Source organism: Pseudorca crassidens, chromosome 9 (assembly GCF_039906515.1).
Source record: "Pseudorca crassidens isolate mPseCra1 chromosome 9, mPseCra1.hap1, whole genome shotgun sequence".
Classification (NCBI taxonomy): Eukaryota; Metazoa; Chordata; class Mammalia; order Artiodactyla; family Delphinidae; genus Pseudorca; species Pseudorca crassidens.
The window spans coordinates 5,809,841-5,823,641 of record NC_090304.1 but is presented as its reverse complement, the minus strand read 5'-3'; the positions used below and the strand labels follow the sequence as shown (position 1 = coordinate 5,823,641).

The window sequence follows — 13,801 nt, the reverse complement described above, 5'->3', positions numbered from 1 at the left end:
CAAAGTGATCCCAGAGAGCACAGGAGCCACCTGGCCACAGTGAGAGGGCAGGGTGAAAATGGCAACTAGGGCCTCCCAGCCCAGAGACGCAGCTCAAACATCTACATCAAACTATCTGGTCATTTTTTAAATAGGGAGACTGAAACCAGAAGGTCAGCCTTGGCCAAGCCTGGCCACTGCCTCACCAAAACCCAGGCTAAGGCCAGGGTAAGGACACCGGAGCTCAACCAACGGAGGAGGCCTGCACCCTGGTTCCGGTGTGGGTGGAGGGGCTGGCCCTGATTTCGAAACTCTCCTTCCTCTCCTGACACTGGCAGCAAAGTGCAGCCTCTGCAAAAGGGATGTACGCGATGGATGAAAGCAGCCACTCACGGTGAACAGCCCTCCAGAAGACCTAGAGCTAGCCAGGCCTGCTCCCCCACCCCCCCGTACCCCCATTCCTGACTCCAGTGCACCCCCCACCCCAGGGCAAGGTCCAGCCTGTGGTGTGCCGGCAGCATACACTGGCCCAGGTCCCTGAGAAAGGTGCTTCAGGCTAAGCTGGTCAGCACTTAGGGGCATCTCCGAGCACTTAGGGGCATCTCCGATGGGGAGGCAAGCCCGCACCTCGCATCCCACCCGCACACACAGGCCTGGTCTGTAACCGCGGGGTCTGGGTAAGAACACGGGGTCACAGGCAAGGAACTGCCGGGGAAACGCGCGTACCCCAAGAGCCACCGGCCCGCGGCCCGCTGAGCACGCACGCGCACACTCGCGCTCACGTCCCGGGGACCCCGGCCCCGCCCCTCGCCGAACCGCCCAGTCTCCGGACTCCCTCCTTCCCCTTCCGGACCCGCCAGGATGGGTCTGCGCCGTGTCTGAGACGTCCCCTGCCGGGCGCTGGCGGAGCTGCATCCAGGCCCCGCCCTCCGGAACGCCTTCCGCAGACCCTTCCCGGCTGAGACCCGGGCTGAGACGCAGGTCCTGGCTTCTGCCCTGGCGCACGTGGTCACCAGGGCTGCTGGGCAGCACCCCTCGCCCGCCCCCGGCGAGTGCCGGCCGGGCTGAGGTTTCTGCGGCTGCGAAGCAAGGGCGCGCCAGGCCCGACGCCCCGCCCCGCCTCGGCGCAGCCCCGCCCGCCGAGCCCGCCGAACCCGCCCTCCCCTCTGCCTGCGCCGCCGCCGCTGCCGCCACTGCCGCGGGGGCGCGGGGGCTGCGGTGGGCACTGCTCCGGCTCGGCGCGGACGGGAGGCGAAGGGCCCGCGCCAGGCCCGAAGCCGAGGCGGAGCCGGGCCGCCCCCGCCGCGCCCGCCGGCCCGCCCGGGATGAGGCGCTGAGGCCCAGCATGGCAGGCCCGGGCCCCACCTTCCCGCTGCATCGGCTAGTCTGGGCGAACCGGCACCGCGAACTGGAGGCCGCGCTGCACAGCAGCCAGGTGAGGCCCATCGGGCGCCCGGGCCGTCCTCCTGGTCCCCCACCCAAATCTGTGGTCTGCATCGGGAGGCCGCCTGCCCGGCTCCCTCTTCCCGGCCCAGAAGAGAGGTCACCTGCCCCTCGAGCTTGGGCTTCTGACCTCGGCTCCCAGCGCTGGGCCTTGCCCTGTCGGTCTCCCCACTTCACACTGCATCCAGCCTCCGAACTCGCGCCGCACCGCCCCTAAGCCAGTCTGAGAAAAGCAGCCCGGTCCTGGTCCCCAAGTCAGTCCAAACTCTTGACATCGGCAGCTGCACCTCTACCAGACCAGGCCCTCCCCCCACCCCACCCCCACCCCCACCCCCACCCCCACCCCTGCCCACCACCACCGGGCCCCCAGCTCTGTCCCTCGCAGAGGGCAGGAGAGGTGGGCAGGCCCTTCCCACCTACCCCCTCTCCTCCTTTGCCAGGACACTCAGGCCACCCTTTGCCATTTCCACCACCTGTGTGCTGTCCTTATTTCCTGCAGTGACTCCCAACCCTGTTCATCCCAGTGGCCTTCTTGCCTTGGCCTCTCCTTACTTGCCCTGTGCTGAGTGTCTCATCTCCCCCAGCACGACATCGAACAGGAAGACCCCCGGGGGCGCACCCCCCTGGAGCTGGCCGTGTCCCTGGGGAACCTGGAGTCCGTGAGAGTCCTCCTTCGACACAATGCCAACGTGGGCAAAGAGAGCTGCCAGGGCTGGGCAGGTACTGCAGAGGGCAAAGGGGCTCCCCTGAGGCTGGCAGCGGGGGGTGGTGGTGGTGGTGTGTGGGAGTGAATGGCCAGGCCTGGAGCCATCTAGAGAGCTCCCCTCAGCAGCCCAGTGCCCCCAGTCCTGCAGGAGGCAGTCAGCACTGGGGACCCTGAGATGGTGCAGCTGGTACTTCAGTATCGGGACTACCAGAGGGCCACGCAGAGGCTGGCTGGCATTCCGGAATTGCTCAACAAACTCCGCCAGGTACAGCAGGACGTAGAGGTGTGGCCAGTAAGGGGGGTGTGGGGCGCCATGGAGGGGACCGTGACAGACTATGTGGGGTAACCCTGCCGGGCCTGGCCTTGGAAGGGCACCCAGCCTGTGCAGCATGCTTTCCTGACACTGTCAGTGAGGTCCCTCTCTCTTGACCCCAACCCAGGGTGATGTAGGAAAGAGAGGCAACCAGGCCCACGTGGATGAGGCTTTTCTCCCTTTGGAGAGAAAGCCTTTTGCCAGCATAGAGGGTCCTCTAGTGCTAGAAATCTCAACAGAGCTTTAGATCATGGGTCTCCTGGTTAATGCAGATTTACTGAAAGGCGGATTTCATCCAACTTAGCAGATGCGGCCTGGACTCCTGTCCACCCTTCTCAAAGCACACAGTGGGTGGGTAGGGGGCCCCCACTGGGAGAGCACACTACCTTGTGCCCTCCACCCCGGGGGCAGGGCCCCAGGGGGTCACTATGCCCCCTTTGCAGACGAGGACTCTGGGATCCAGAGGGGGCAGAAGCTCCCCCAGGGACCCCCAGTGGGCTAGTGGCCAGGTTGAGCCTGGCCCCAGGCTTGCAGATGCTTATAGCCTGATGACTTGCAGACCTTTCAGGCCCCACTTGGCCCACCCTTTACTGAGTGGGGTTTGGCTGGGTTGGGGGCAAAGCTGGACCACGGCGGCACATCACACCTCACTGAGGGAATTCCCTGGTTGGCACTCCGTGCTTTCACTGTGGGGGGCTGGGTTTGATCCCTGGTTGGGGAAGGGCTGGGCTTCCAGAAGGGGGCCTGTGGACGAGGGGCTTCCCAGGCCCGCTGGGCCCTGCTGCAGGCAGGGCCCTGATCGGTGCTCTGGTCTATCTCAGGCCCCCGATTTCTACGTGGAGATGAAGTGGGAGTTCACCAGCTGGGGTGAGTGGGGACCTCTTGGCTCTCAGGGGCCTGGGCTGGGGCCGTTGGGAAAGAACCTTGGTGACCTCTGTGCCTCCTGCAGTGCCCCTCGTGTCCAAGATGTGCCCGAGTGACGTGTATCGCGTGTGGAAGCGGGGTGAGAACCTGCGGGTGGACACCAGCCTCCTGGGCTTTGAGCACATGACCTGGCAACGCGGCCGGAGGAGCTTCATCTTCAAGGGCCAGGGTGAGCTCTGGGGGGCTCCCTGCAGGCACGCAGCAGACCAGGGCCCCCAGGTTCTCCCGTGGCTTGTGAGGACAGTGCTGTCCTCTGTCTCTGTCTCCAGATGTGTAAATGGAGGTCGGGGTGGAGGGTGTCCAGAGGCTGAGGCCACACCCCGTGGCAGGAGGTGGCTGAGGGCACCACGATAGCCCTCTGGCCACTGTCTGGTCCTGGCACTTATTCGTCCCCCTCACACCCCCGCGCCGGCTGGCAGAGGCGGGAGCCTTGGTGATGGAAGTTGACCACGACCGGCAGTTGGTGCACACGGAGACACTGGGGCTCACGCTGCACGAGCCTGAAGCGCTGCTGGCCACCATGCGGCCCAGTGAGGAGCATGTGGCCAGTCGCCTCACCTCTCCCATCGTCTCCACCCACCTGGACACTCGCAATGTGGCCTTCGAGAGGTTAGTTGGGCCCTGGCCACACCGTGGGTAGTGCCCTCGAGCCTCTAGTTCAGGCTTCTGGGAGGCTGAGCCCCTCGCAGAGGCTGCTCGGGAGGGGGAGGGGGGGTCCCTGCAGACCCGGTGTCTCTTCTGGACCACCTGCTGGTCCTGGGTCCTGGGGCACCTTCCACCTCCTGCACGCCTGTCTATACTGGCAGCTGTCTCCCTGGGAGGAGGCTGGGTCAGGGAGTCCCCAGTTTCCTGACTTCTGACCTCACGTGTTTCCCATAAAAACGAGGATTGAGGCTGCCGTGCAGGGCAGCTGTTTGCAGCAAGGTCGGCTTCTCAGCGGTGCAGCTGTGTCTGGGCCAGAGTCCTTTGTGGGTAGCCTAGGAGCCCACCCTTCCGGCAGGGTGTTATTTCTCTGACAACATGTGCCCCAGTTCCAATAACAGACTTCAGAAACACTTTTTTTCAAAAAACAGCTTTCTTGAGATATAATTTTGTATACTGTACCGTTCACCTATTTAAAGTATGCAGTTCAGTGGTTTTCAGTATCTTCACAGATACGTAACCGGTACCACCGTCCAATTTTAGAACATTTCCGTCACCTCAGAAAGAAACCCTGTACCCTTTAACAATCAACTCCCAATCAACTGCCTTTAACAATCAACAATCCCCTCCCCCCCAGCTAATCTACTTTCTGTCTCTATAGGTTTTCCTGTTCTGGATTTTTATATGAATAGAATAATACAATATGTGTGGTCTTTTGTGACTGGCCTCTTTTGCTTAGCGTCATGTGTTCAAGGTTCAGCCAAGTTGTAGCGTGTAACTGCTACATTCCTTTTTATGGCCAGGTCCGCTGCACGACTATACCACATTTTGTTTATTCATTCGTCCATTGATGGACATAAGGATTATTTCCACCTTTTGACTGTTGACTATTTGACTATGAAGAATGCTGCTCTGAGCGTTAGTGTACAAGTTTTAGTGTGGACATACATTTTCTTTCTCTTGGGTATTTACTTGCGAGTGGAATTGCTAGGTCCTGTGGTGACATGTGGTAATTAAACACAGATGTTTAATTGTTTGAAGAGCTGCCAGACTATTTACCAAAGGGGCTGCAGCATTTTACATTCCCGTCAGCGGTATATAAGGGTTCTAATTTCTCCACATCTTCACCAACACTTACTGCTCATTATTTATTTATTTATTTTGGTGTTATAACCATCCTAGCAGGTGTGAAGTGGTATTCACTGTGGTTTTGATTTACATTTCCTTAATGACTAATGATGTTGAGCATCTTTTCATGTGCTTATTGGCCGTTTGTATATCTTCTTTGGAGAAGTGTCTATTCAGATCCTTTGCCCATTTTATCTTTTTCAAAAATTAATTAATTAATTTGGCTGCATTGGGTCTTTGTTGCCGCGCGCGGGCCCCCTCCAGCCGCGGCGGGCGGGGGCCACTCTTCACCGCGGTGCATGGGCTTCTCATTGCGGCGGCTTCTCTCGTTGCGGAGCACGGGCTCTAGGTGCACGCTGAGGGCCGTGGCCCGCAGGCCCAGTAGTCGTGGCCTGCAGGCCCAGTAGTCGCAGCTCGCCGGCTCCAGAGCGCGGGCTCAGTAGTTGTGGCGCACGGGATAAGCTGCTCCGCGGCATGTGGGATCCTCCCGGACCAGGGGTTGAACCCGTGTCCCCCACATTGGCAGGTGGATTCCCAACCACTGCGCCACCAGGGAAGTCCCCCTTTGCCCATTTTAAAAATTGGGTTATCTTTTATTATTGAGTTACAAGAGTTCTTTGTATGTTCTAGGTAGAAATCCCTTATCAGCTACATGATTTGCAAATATTTCCTCCCATTCTGTGGGTTGTCTTTTCACTTTCTTGATGGTGTCCTTTGAAGCACAAAAGTTTTTAGTTTTCATGAAGTCCACTTTATCTATTTTTCCTTTTGTTGCTCGTGCTTTTAGTGTCATATCTAACGATACTTTGCCAAATCCAAAGTCATGAAGATTTTCCCCTATGTTTTGTTCTGAAAGTTTTGTAGTTTTAGTTCTTACAGTTAGCTCTTTGATTTATTTTGAGTTAATATTTGTATATGGTGGGAGGTAAGGATTCAGCTTCATTCTTTTGCATGTGACTATCCACTTGTTCCAGCACCGTTTGTTAAAAAGACTGTTAATTCCCATTGAATTGTCTTGGCACCCTTGTGGAAAAATCAGTTGACCAGAGATGTATGGGTTTATTTCTAGACTCTCAGTTCTATTCCACTGGTCTGTATGACTCTCGTTGTGCACTGTCTTAATCACATGTTGCTTTGTCGTAAGTTTTTGAAATTGGAAAGTATAAGTCTTCAGACTTTGTTCTTCTTTCTCAGGATTATTTTACGTATTCTGGGTGGGTCCCTTGAAATTGCATATGAATTCCAGATTCAGCTTGTCAATTTCTACAAAGAATTCAGGTGGGATTCTGATAGTGTTTGTGTTGAATCTGTAAAACAGTTTGGGGAGTGTTGCCATTTTAATAATGTTAAGTCTTCTGCCATGAACGTTGGATATTTTTCCGTTTTAGATCTTTAATTTTTTTTCAATGATGTTTTGTAGTTTTCAGAGTATAAGTTTTACACTTACAGTAAATACATTTATTCTAAGTATTTTATTCTTTTTGTTATAAATTGCATTGTTTTCTTGATTACATTTTTGAACTGTTCATTGCAAATCTATAAAAATACAATTGATTTTTATATATTGATCTTACATCCTGCAATCTTGTCAAACTCATTTTTTAGGTCTAATGGGTTTTTAGTGGATTCCTCATATTTCTTATATGTAAGACCGTGTCATCTGTTAATAGTTTTACTTCTTCCTTTCTAATCCGAATGCCTTTTATTTCCTTTTTTTTTGTCTAAATGCTTTGTCTGGAACCTCCAGTAGAATGTTGAATAGGAGTGGCAGGAACAGACATCTTTATCTTGTTTCTGATAAAGAAACAAGGGGGAAAGCATTCAGTCTTTCATCATTAAGTGTGACATTAGTTGTGGGTATGCTTTATCAGGCCAAGGAAGTTGCCTTCTGTTCCTAGTTTGTTGAGTGTTTTTATTGTGAAAGGGTTTGGGTTTTGTCAAATGCCTTTTCTGTGTCTATCGATATGATCACGTGACTTTTATTTTTATTCTATTGATATGTGTTGCTATCAGTTAATTTTCAGATGTTGAACCAACCCCGTATCCCTGGGATAAATTTCACTTTGTCGTGGTGTATCATTCTTTTCATGTGTTGCTAGATTTGGTCGGCTACTATTTTGTGTCCATATTCCTAAGAGGTAATGGTTTATCGTTTTCTTGTCATGTCTTTGCCTGGTTTTAGTATCTGGACAATGCCTCATTGAATGAGTTAGGCAGTGTCACCTCCTTGTCTATTTTTTGCAAGAGTTTGTGAATAACTGGTATTAATTCTTCTTTAAAAGTTTGGTGGGATCCTTTGGTGAAGCCATCTGGGCCTGGGCTTTTCTTTGTGGGTACTTTTTGGTTTGTTTTGTTTTTACTGCTTCAGTCCCATTACTTGTTACAAGTCTGTTAGATTATCTACTTCTTCTTGAGTTAGTATTGGTAGTTTATGTCTCTCTAGGGTTTGTTTACTTCATCTAAATTATCTGATTTGTTGGGGTACGATTGTTCATCATATTCTTTTATTTATAATCCTTTTTATTTCTGTAATGTCAGTAGTAATGCCCCCTCTTTCATTTCTGATTCTGGTAGTTTGAGTCTTCCTTCTTTGTCAATTCCATTGATCTTTTGAAAGAACCAGCTTTTGGTTGAATTGATTTTCTCTATTGTTTTTCTATTCTCCATTTCATTAATTTTCACTCTAATATTTATTATTGCCTTCCTTCTGCTTGCTGTGGGTTTACTTTGCTCTTTTCCCAGTGTCTTAATATGGAAGGTTAGCTTATTGATGTAAGATCTTTCTTCTTTCTTAATATAGTTATTTACAGCTATAAGTTTCTTTCTCAGCATTGCTTTAGTTGTGTCCCATAAGTTTTGGTATGTTGTATCTTCGTTTCCATTCATCTCAAAGTATTTTCTGATTTTGCTTTTGATTTATTCTTTGATCCATTGGTTATTTAGGAGTATGTTGTTTACTCTTCCCATATTCATGAATTTCCCAAGTCATCTTTTTTCTGTTACTGATTCTGATTTCATTCAGTTTTTTTGTTGTTGTCTTTTTTAAATTTTTTTGCGGTACGCGGGCCTCTGACTGTTGTGGCGTCTCCCGTTGCGGAGCACAGGCTCCGGACGCGCAGGCTCAGCGGCCATGGCTCACGGGCCCAGCCGCTCTGTGGCATGTGGGATCCTCCCGGACTGGGGCACGAACCCGTGTCCCCTGCATCGGCAGGTGGACTCTCAACCACTGCGCCACCAGGGAAGCCCAGTTTTTTTTTTTTTTTTTAATTAAGGTTGCTTTCTTGTTGTTGTTGTTATTTATTTATTTTATTTATTTATTTTTAGCCACGTTGCCTCTTTGCTGCTGCGCTCGGGCCCTCTCTAGTTGCGGTGAGCAGGGGCCGCTCTTCACTGCAGTGAGCGGGCTTCTCATTGTGGTGGCTTCTCTTGTTGCTGAGCACAGGCTTCAGGCGCGCAGGCCTCAGTAGTTGTGGCACGTGGGCTCAGTAGTTGTGGCTCGCGGGTCCAGATGGCTCTGCGGCACGTGGGATCCTCCCGGACCAGGGCTTGAACCCGTGTCCCCCGCAGTGGCAGGCGGATTCCCAACCACTGCGCCACCAGGGAAGCCCTCATTCAGTTGTGATTGGAGAACATTCTGTGTATGATTTCTGTCCTTTCAGTTGTATTGAGGTCTCTTTTATGGCCGAGCCCACGGTCTATCCTGAAGAATGTTTCACATGCCCTTGAGCAGAATATGTATTCTGTTGTTGGGTGGAGTGATCTAAGGATGTCTATCAAGTCTAGTTCGTAGCGTGTTCAAGTCTTCTGTTTCCTTGTTGATCTCCTGTCTGCTTGTTCTATCCATTATTGAAAGTGGGGTGCTGAAATCTCCAACTATTATTGTTGAATCAGACATAGCTTTATTTTTAAATTTTTATTATGGAAAATTTCAAGCACATATGAAAGAAGAGAGACTAGTGTGATGTTCTCATCACCCAACTTCAGCATTTATCAACATTTTGCCAATCTTTTTTTTAAATTTTTTTTTGGCCACGCCGAACGGCTTGTGGGATCTTAGTTCCCCAACCAGGGATCGAACCCAGGCCCTCAGCAGTGAAACCGCTGAGTCCTAACCACTCGACCGCCAGGGAGTTCCCAACATTTTGCCCATCTTGTTGAATCTACCCTTCCCCACTTTTTTCCTGTTTTCTTTTTCCCCCAACTATTTTAAAGCACGTCCCAGATGTCGTATCATTTCAACAGTAAATGCTTCTGCGTGTGACTCTAACAGATAAGGATGTTTTTAAACCAAGCCCCAATGCCATTATCACACCTAGCAAAAATTAATAATTCCCCAGTACTTTCTAGTCCTCAGTCCTCTGTTCATTTGTCCCCAGCTGTCCAGGCAGCCTCCTCAAGGCCCCTGTGTGTTTCACAGCAGGAAGGCAAATTGGAGGGGGTCTTTGGAAGGGACGACTTTGGCCAGAGTTGGGGGGTGTGGGTCCTCATGAGCTCCTGTTTGGTCTGTTTCAGGAACAAATGTGGTATCTGGGGCTGGCGGTCTGAGAAGATGGAAACCGTTAGCGGCTACGAGGCCAAGGCAGGAGAGGCTAGTGGTGGGAGCTGGGGTAGGAGACGAGGCCCAGGAAATCTGCCCCTTCTCCACATCCACCCTGTGTGGAGGGAGACCCAGCAGCCCGTGGGCTCCGGATGCCCTGTGTGGCCATGGGAACAGTGGGGCCCGAGTGCCCAGCCCCTGCTGAGCACGCAGGGATTACCCACAGCAGGGCCCCTACCCGGATCACCGAGATGAAGCCAGGAGCATTTTACCCTCATTAGTGACTTCCCGGGGTTCAGACCCCACCCCCTCCACTGTGGGGAGTGAGATCCTATCTGTCCCTGGGGACAGGAGGACTTGGGTCCTGTGCTGGTGAGGCTGAGTGTGGGCAGCAGGCTCTGAGCCCCCAGCTCCCCCTGTGTCCCCCCTGCTCCCCAGGTATACAGCGCCACCAATGTGGAGCTGGTGACACGCACACGCACAGAGCACCTCTCCGATCAGGACAAGTCGAGGAGCAAAGGTAAACCCAGGTGCGCCTGCCTGCTGCCCAGTCACACCGTACGGGGTGGTCACCCTGATCTGGGGTCAGGGCCAGAGTATCTGGGACCAGCTGGAAGGCTTCCCCGTTCCCGTCTGCTCCGCCTTCCACCACAGGGGAGGCTCCCAGGGTGGAGGCTAGGTGTGGGCAGTCTGGGGGCAGTGGCCCCAGGTCCCCTCATGGGCTCCACCCCTTCTCCTTAGGGGGGAAGACTCCATTCCAGTCCTTCCTTGGGATGGCCCAGCAGCACTCCTCCCACAATGGGGTGAGCCGGGACTGGGGGCCGGGGGCTGGGGGCCGACTGGCAGGGCCCACTGGGCGGGGCCGGGCCGGCGCCTCCCCAGCGCTAAGCCTGGTCCCGGGGCCACCCAGGCTCCTGTGCAGCAGGCAGCCAGCCCCACAAACCCCACCGCCATTTCCCCCGACGAGTACTTTGACCCCAACTTCAGCCTGGAGTCAAGGAACATCGGCCGCCCCATTGAGATGTCCAGCAAAGTACAGAGGTGAGGTCTGGGGGCTGGCGGGGGGCTTCCCTCTGGGACAGGGGACCCTGCCTGGTGCCCCCGAGCCCTTGCAGACCCTGTCACACACAGGGCCCCCTGGAGTGGGGGACTCACTCACCCAGCTGGCTGCCTTCTCGACTCACTCCCTGGGGGCCGGGCCAGGTCTGCTTTAGCCATGGTCCTTGGCACCCAGCTCGGGGCTTGGCTCAGAGGACTGGTCGCTCTTCTTGGTGAACGAATGAATGGGCAGCACCACCCATGTATGGTTTTCTGTTCAACTGAACGAGCACCTGCTGGGGGCCAGCTTGTGGCAGACAGGAAGGGCACGCGGCTCTAACACCTCCTGGCTTCGTGGCCCAAGGAATCACCTTCCCCTCTGAGAGTCTGTCCTCCCCCTCAGTAAAACGAGAACAGTTGCCTTTGGCCACCTGCTCACAAAGGTGCTGTGAGGCTCTGATGAGCCGTGACTTCTAGTGCGTCTGGTGGGCCCAGCACTGTGCCAGGAACCTCACGTGGACTCCCTCAGCCACGCAGCAGCGGGGCTGGGATGCGACCCCAGCAGTGCGGTCCCGAACTGTCGGGCTGTGCGGGACCCCAGAGTACGGTGAAGTGCGACGTGCTGGCTGGCTGTGGGCCGAGGAGGAGGGCAGGGCTGTGGACGAGGCGGGACTGAAGCCAGGAGCTCAGCCCTGCCCTCCTCGTCCAGGAGAGCTGAGCTGGCACAGAGCGCCCGGGGCCCAGCCTGAGCCCAGGGCCGGGGGGCAGCTCAGGCTGTAGGGCCAGAAGGACATGAGCTCCTGGGGGAGGCAGGCAGGAGCAGCTGAGCAGAGAAGAGGGTCCCCCAGGCCAGGTGGAAAGCAGTAGAGGCAGATGTCCAGAGTAGGTGCGCCTTAGCAGAGGGGCCACCAGAGGTTCCTTGACCCACGTCCTGCGGTTGGCCGGGCAGGTTCAAGGCAACACTGTGGCTGAGCGAGGAGCACCCGCTCTCCCTGGGTGACCAGGTGATGCCCATCATCGACCTGATGGCCATCAGCAACGCTCACTTTGCCAAGCTGCGGGACTTCATCACCCTGCGCCTCCCGCCCGGCTTCCCGGTCAAGATTGGTGAGAGGGTGGGCCGGGCAGCAGGAGGGCCCCCGGAGTGGGGTGGGCACGGGCTGCAGGGCTGGCTCAGGCTCGACATCTCCTCACAGAGATCCCCCTTTTCCACGTGCTCAACGCCCGCATCACCTTCAGCAACCTGTGTGGCTGTGACGAGCCCCTGAGCTCGGTGTGGGTGCCGGCGCCCGGCTCTGCCATCGCAGCTTCAGGTACCGCCGTGGGCGGGCGCGGGGCCGTGAGGTTCGCTGGTCTCTGTGCACCAGGGGCTGAGCACGACCCCTCTGCTGCACCCAGCGAGCCCCTTCCCCTGTGAGGTGGACCCCGCCGTGTTTGAGGTGCCCGACGGGTACAGCGTGCTGGGCGCAGAGCGCAGCGAGCCCCTTCGCGACGAGGACGATGACCTGCTGCAGTTTGCCATCCAGCAGAGCCTGCTGGAGGCGGGCACGGAGGCGGAGCAGGTGGGATGCGGGCAGGAGCTGGGCCCCGGGCATGGGCAGGGGTGGCAGAGGTGACAGCTCCGGGCTCTGGCTGCTGCAGGTGACTGTCTGGGAAGCCCTGACCAACACCCGGCCTGGTGCCCACCTTCCCCAGGTCACGGCTTACGAGGAGCAGCTTCAGCTGGAGCGGTGAGGCCCTCCGGGACCTGCCAGGTCCATGTCTCAGCCCCGCCCTGCCTCGAGGACCCTGCCGGCTGGGGGGGTTCTTGGCTGGTGGGGTCAAGTAGCAGGGAGGTGCTGGCCCCAGGACCCCACACCCTCTTTGAGGCCACCCTCCATCTACCGTGCTGCCCACCAGCGAGGGCGGCACGAGGGATGGGGAGACAGGGCCCGGCCTTGTCTCTTGTCTCCGGTCCTCGGGTCCCAGCCTCCCTGTCCTTATCTTCGGCCTCTGCAGCCATGTCCCAGCCCTCGGCCTCCTCCCCAGCCTTAGCGCTCACGGGTCTGCTCTCCCCTCTCATGCCTCGCCTGGAAGGGCCCTCCAGGAAAGCCTGCAGATGTCCACAGAGGCTGAGGGTCCGGGGGCCCCTCTCAGGGCGCCCCCGAGCTTTGAGGAGCAGCTTCGCCTGGCCCTGGAGCTGTCTGCGCGGGAGCAGGCGGAGTGGGAGCGGCGGGGGCGGCGGGAGGAGGAGGACCTACAGCGGACCCTACAGCGCTCGCTCACGGAGCTCTGAGCCCCGCCCTCAGGAGGGCTGCCCGGGGCTGCACCGCCTCCTACTTTTGTAACTTATTTATTTATAGACACTCTGCTGCTGCTGGGCTTGGGGCCTGGAGCCCTGCGGCTGGGCGTGCATTGGAGACTGAGATGGAAATAAAGAGACCCTCAGCAGCAGGCTTGCTCCGCTCATTGGGGGGGGCTGGGGGGGTAGTGCTGGGGGGCACCGAGGGGAGACACTGTGGGCAATGGCCTTAGACTTGGGTTTGAATCCTGACCGTGGTCCCCTTAGCCCCTCTGAGCCTCAGTGTCCTCAGCTGTAAATGAGACCGCCTCCCACCCCCAGGGCTTCTGGGAGGGTAAAATGAGCCAACAAGTGTCAGGTGCCCTAGTAGGTGCTCCCTGAACGTCAGTTCCCCCGAGCCCTATCCCACCTACTGGAGACCCCGGTTCTTCCGGCCACACAGCCAGGCTTTCCGGGAACCCACCCCTGCTTGTGTCAGGGACGGGGAGAGGCTGGTTCTCCGGACTCTGCCGGGTCAGAGGAGGCCCTGCGCCCCAGGCCTGCGTTCCTGACCTGACTCCGGCAGGTTCTACTGCAGTGACATTAGACAAGTCACTTCCCTCTGCCGCCGCTGTGAACCTGCTCAGCCCTGCCCTGCTCACCTCCGAGGTGGCCCTGAGGACCTGCTGTGAGCCTCAGGGGTTAGTTCTAAACCCACCCTGATATCCCCTGAAGCTTCGAGTGTCTCTCAGTGATTCATGCTGAGTGGAAGCGCCAGGGCCAACCGGCGAGGAGAAAGAAGTTTGGGGTGCTCCCCACTTAAGACCCACG

General features: G+C 56.0%; 1 protein-coding gene across 6 annotated transcripts; it reads left to right on the top strand.

Annotated features, from left to right (window-relative positions):
• The first annotated feature begins 1,139 nt into the window (after positions 1-1,139).
• ANKRD13D (ankyrin repeat domain 13D) lies at positions 1,140-13,143 on the top strand. Of its 6 annotated transcripts, none has more exons than XM_067748123.1 (15): positions 1,140-1,414; positions 2,007-2,142; positions 2,269-2,393; positions 3,263-3,308; positions 3,391-3,534; positions 3,785-3,974; positions 9,648-9,723; positions 10,111-10,192; positions 10,414-10,475; positions 10,583-10,713; positions 11,660-11,817; positions 11,907-12,023; positions 12,109-12,272; positions 12,406-12,440; positions 12,709-13,143. In XM_067748123.1, exons 1-15 carry the CDS (start codon positions 1,325-1,327, stop codon positions 12,983-12,985), a joined length of 1,833 nt encoding a protein of 610 aa, XP_067604224.1. In that variant the 5' UTR covers positions 1,140-1,324; the 3' UTR covers positions 12,986-13,143. The 6 variants fall into 6 exon arrangements, with proteins under 6 accessions (XP_067604224.1, XP_067604222.1, XP_067604223.1 ...); XM_067748121.1 differs by having other exon boundaries at positions 12,352-12,440; XM_067748122.1 differs by having other exon boundaries at positions 1,142-1,414; positions 9,648-9,714; positions 12,352-12,440.
• Positions 13,144-13,801: the final 658 nt, after the last annotated feature.

Coding starts and splice junctions, on each gene's coding strand:
- ANKRD13D (XM_067748121.1), top strand. CDS start 1,325: ATGGCAGGCCCGGGCCCCACCTTCCCGCTGCATCGGCTAGTCTGGGCG. Junction 12,024..12,108: donor CTCTGCCATCGCAGCTTCAG/GTACCGCCGTGG, acceptor TGCTGCACCCAG/CGAGCCCCTTCCCCTGTGAG. Junction 12,273..12,351: donor CGGGCACGGAGGCGGAGCAG/GTGGGATGCGGG, acceptor TGGCTGCTGCAG/GTGACTGTCTGGGAAGCCCT.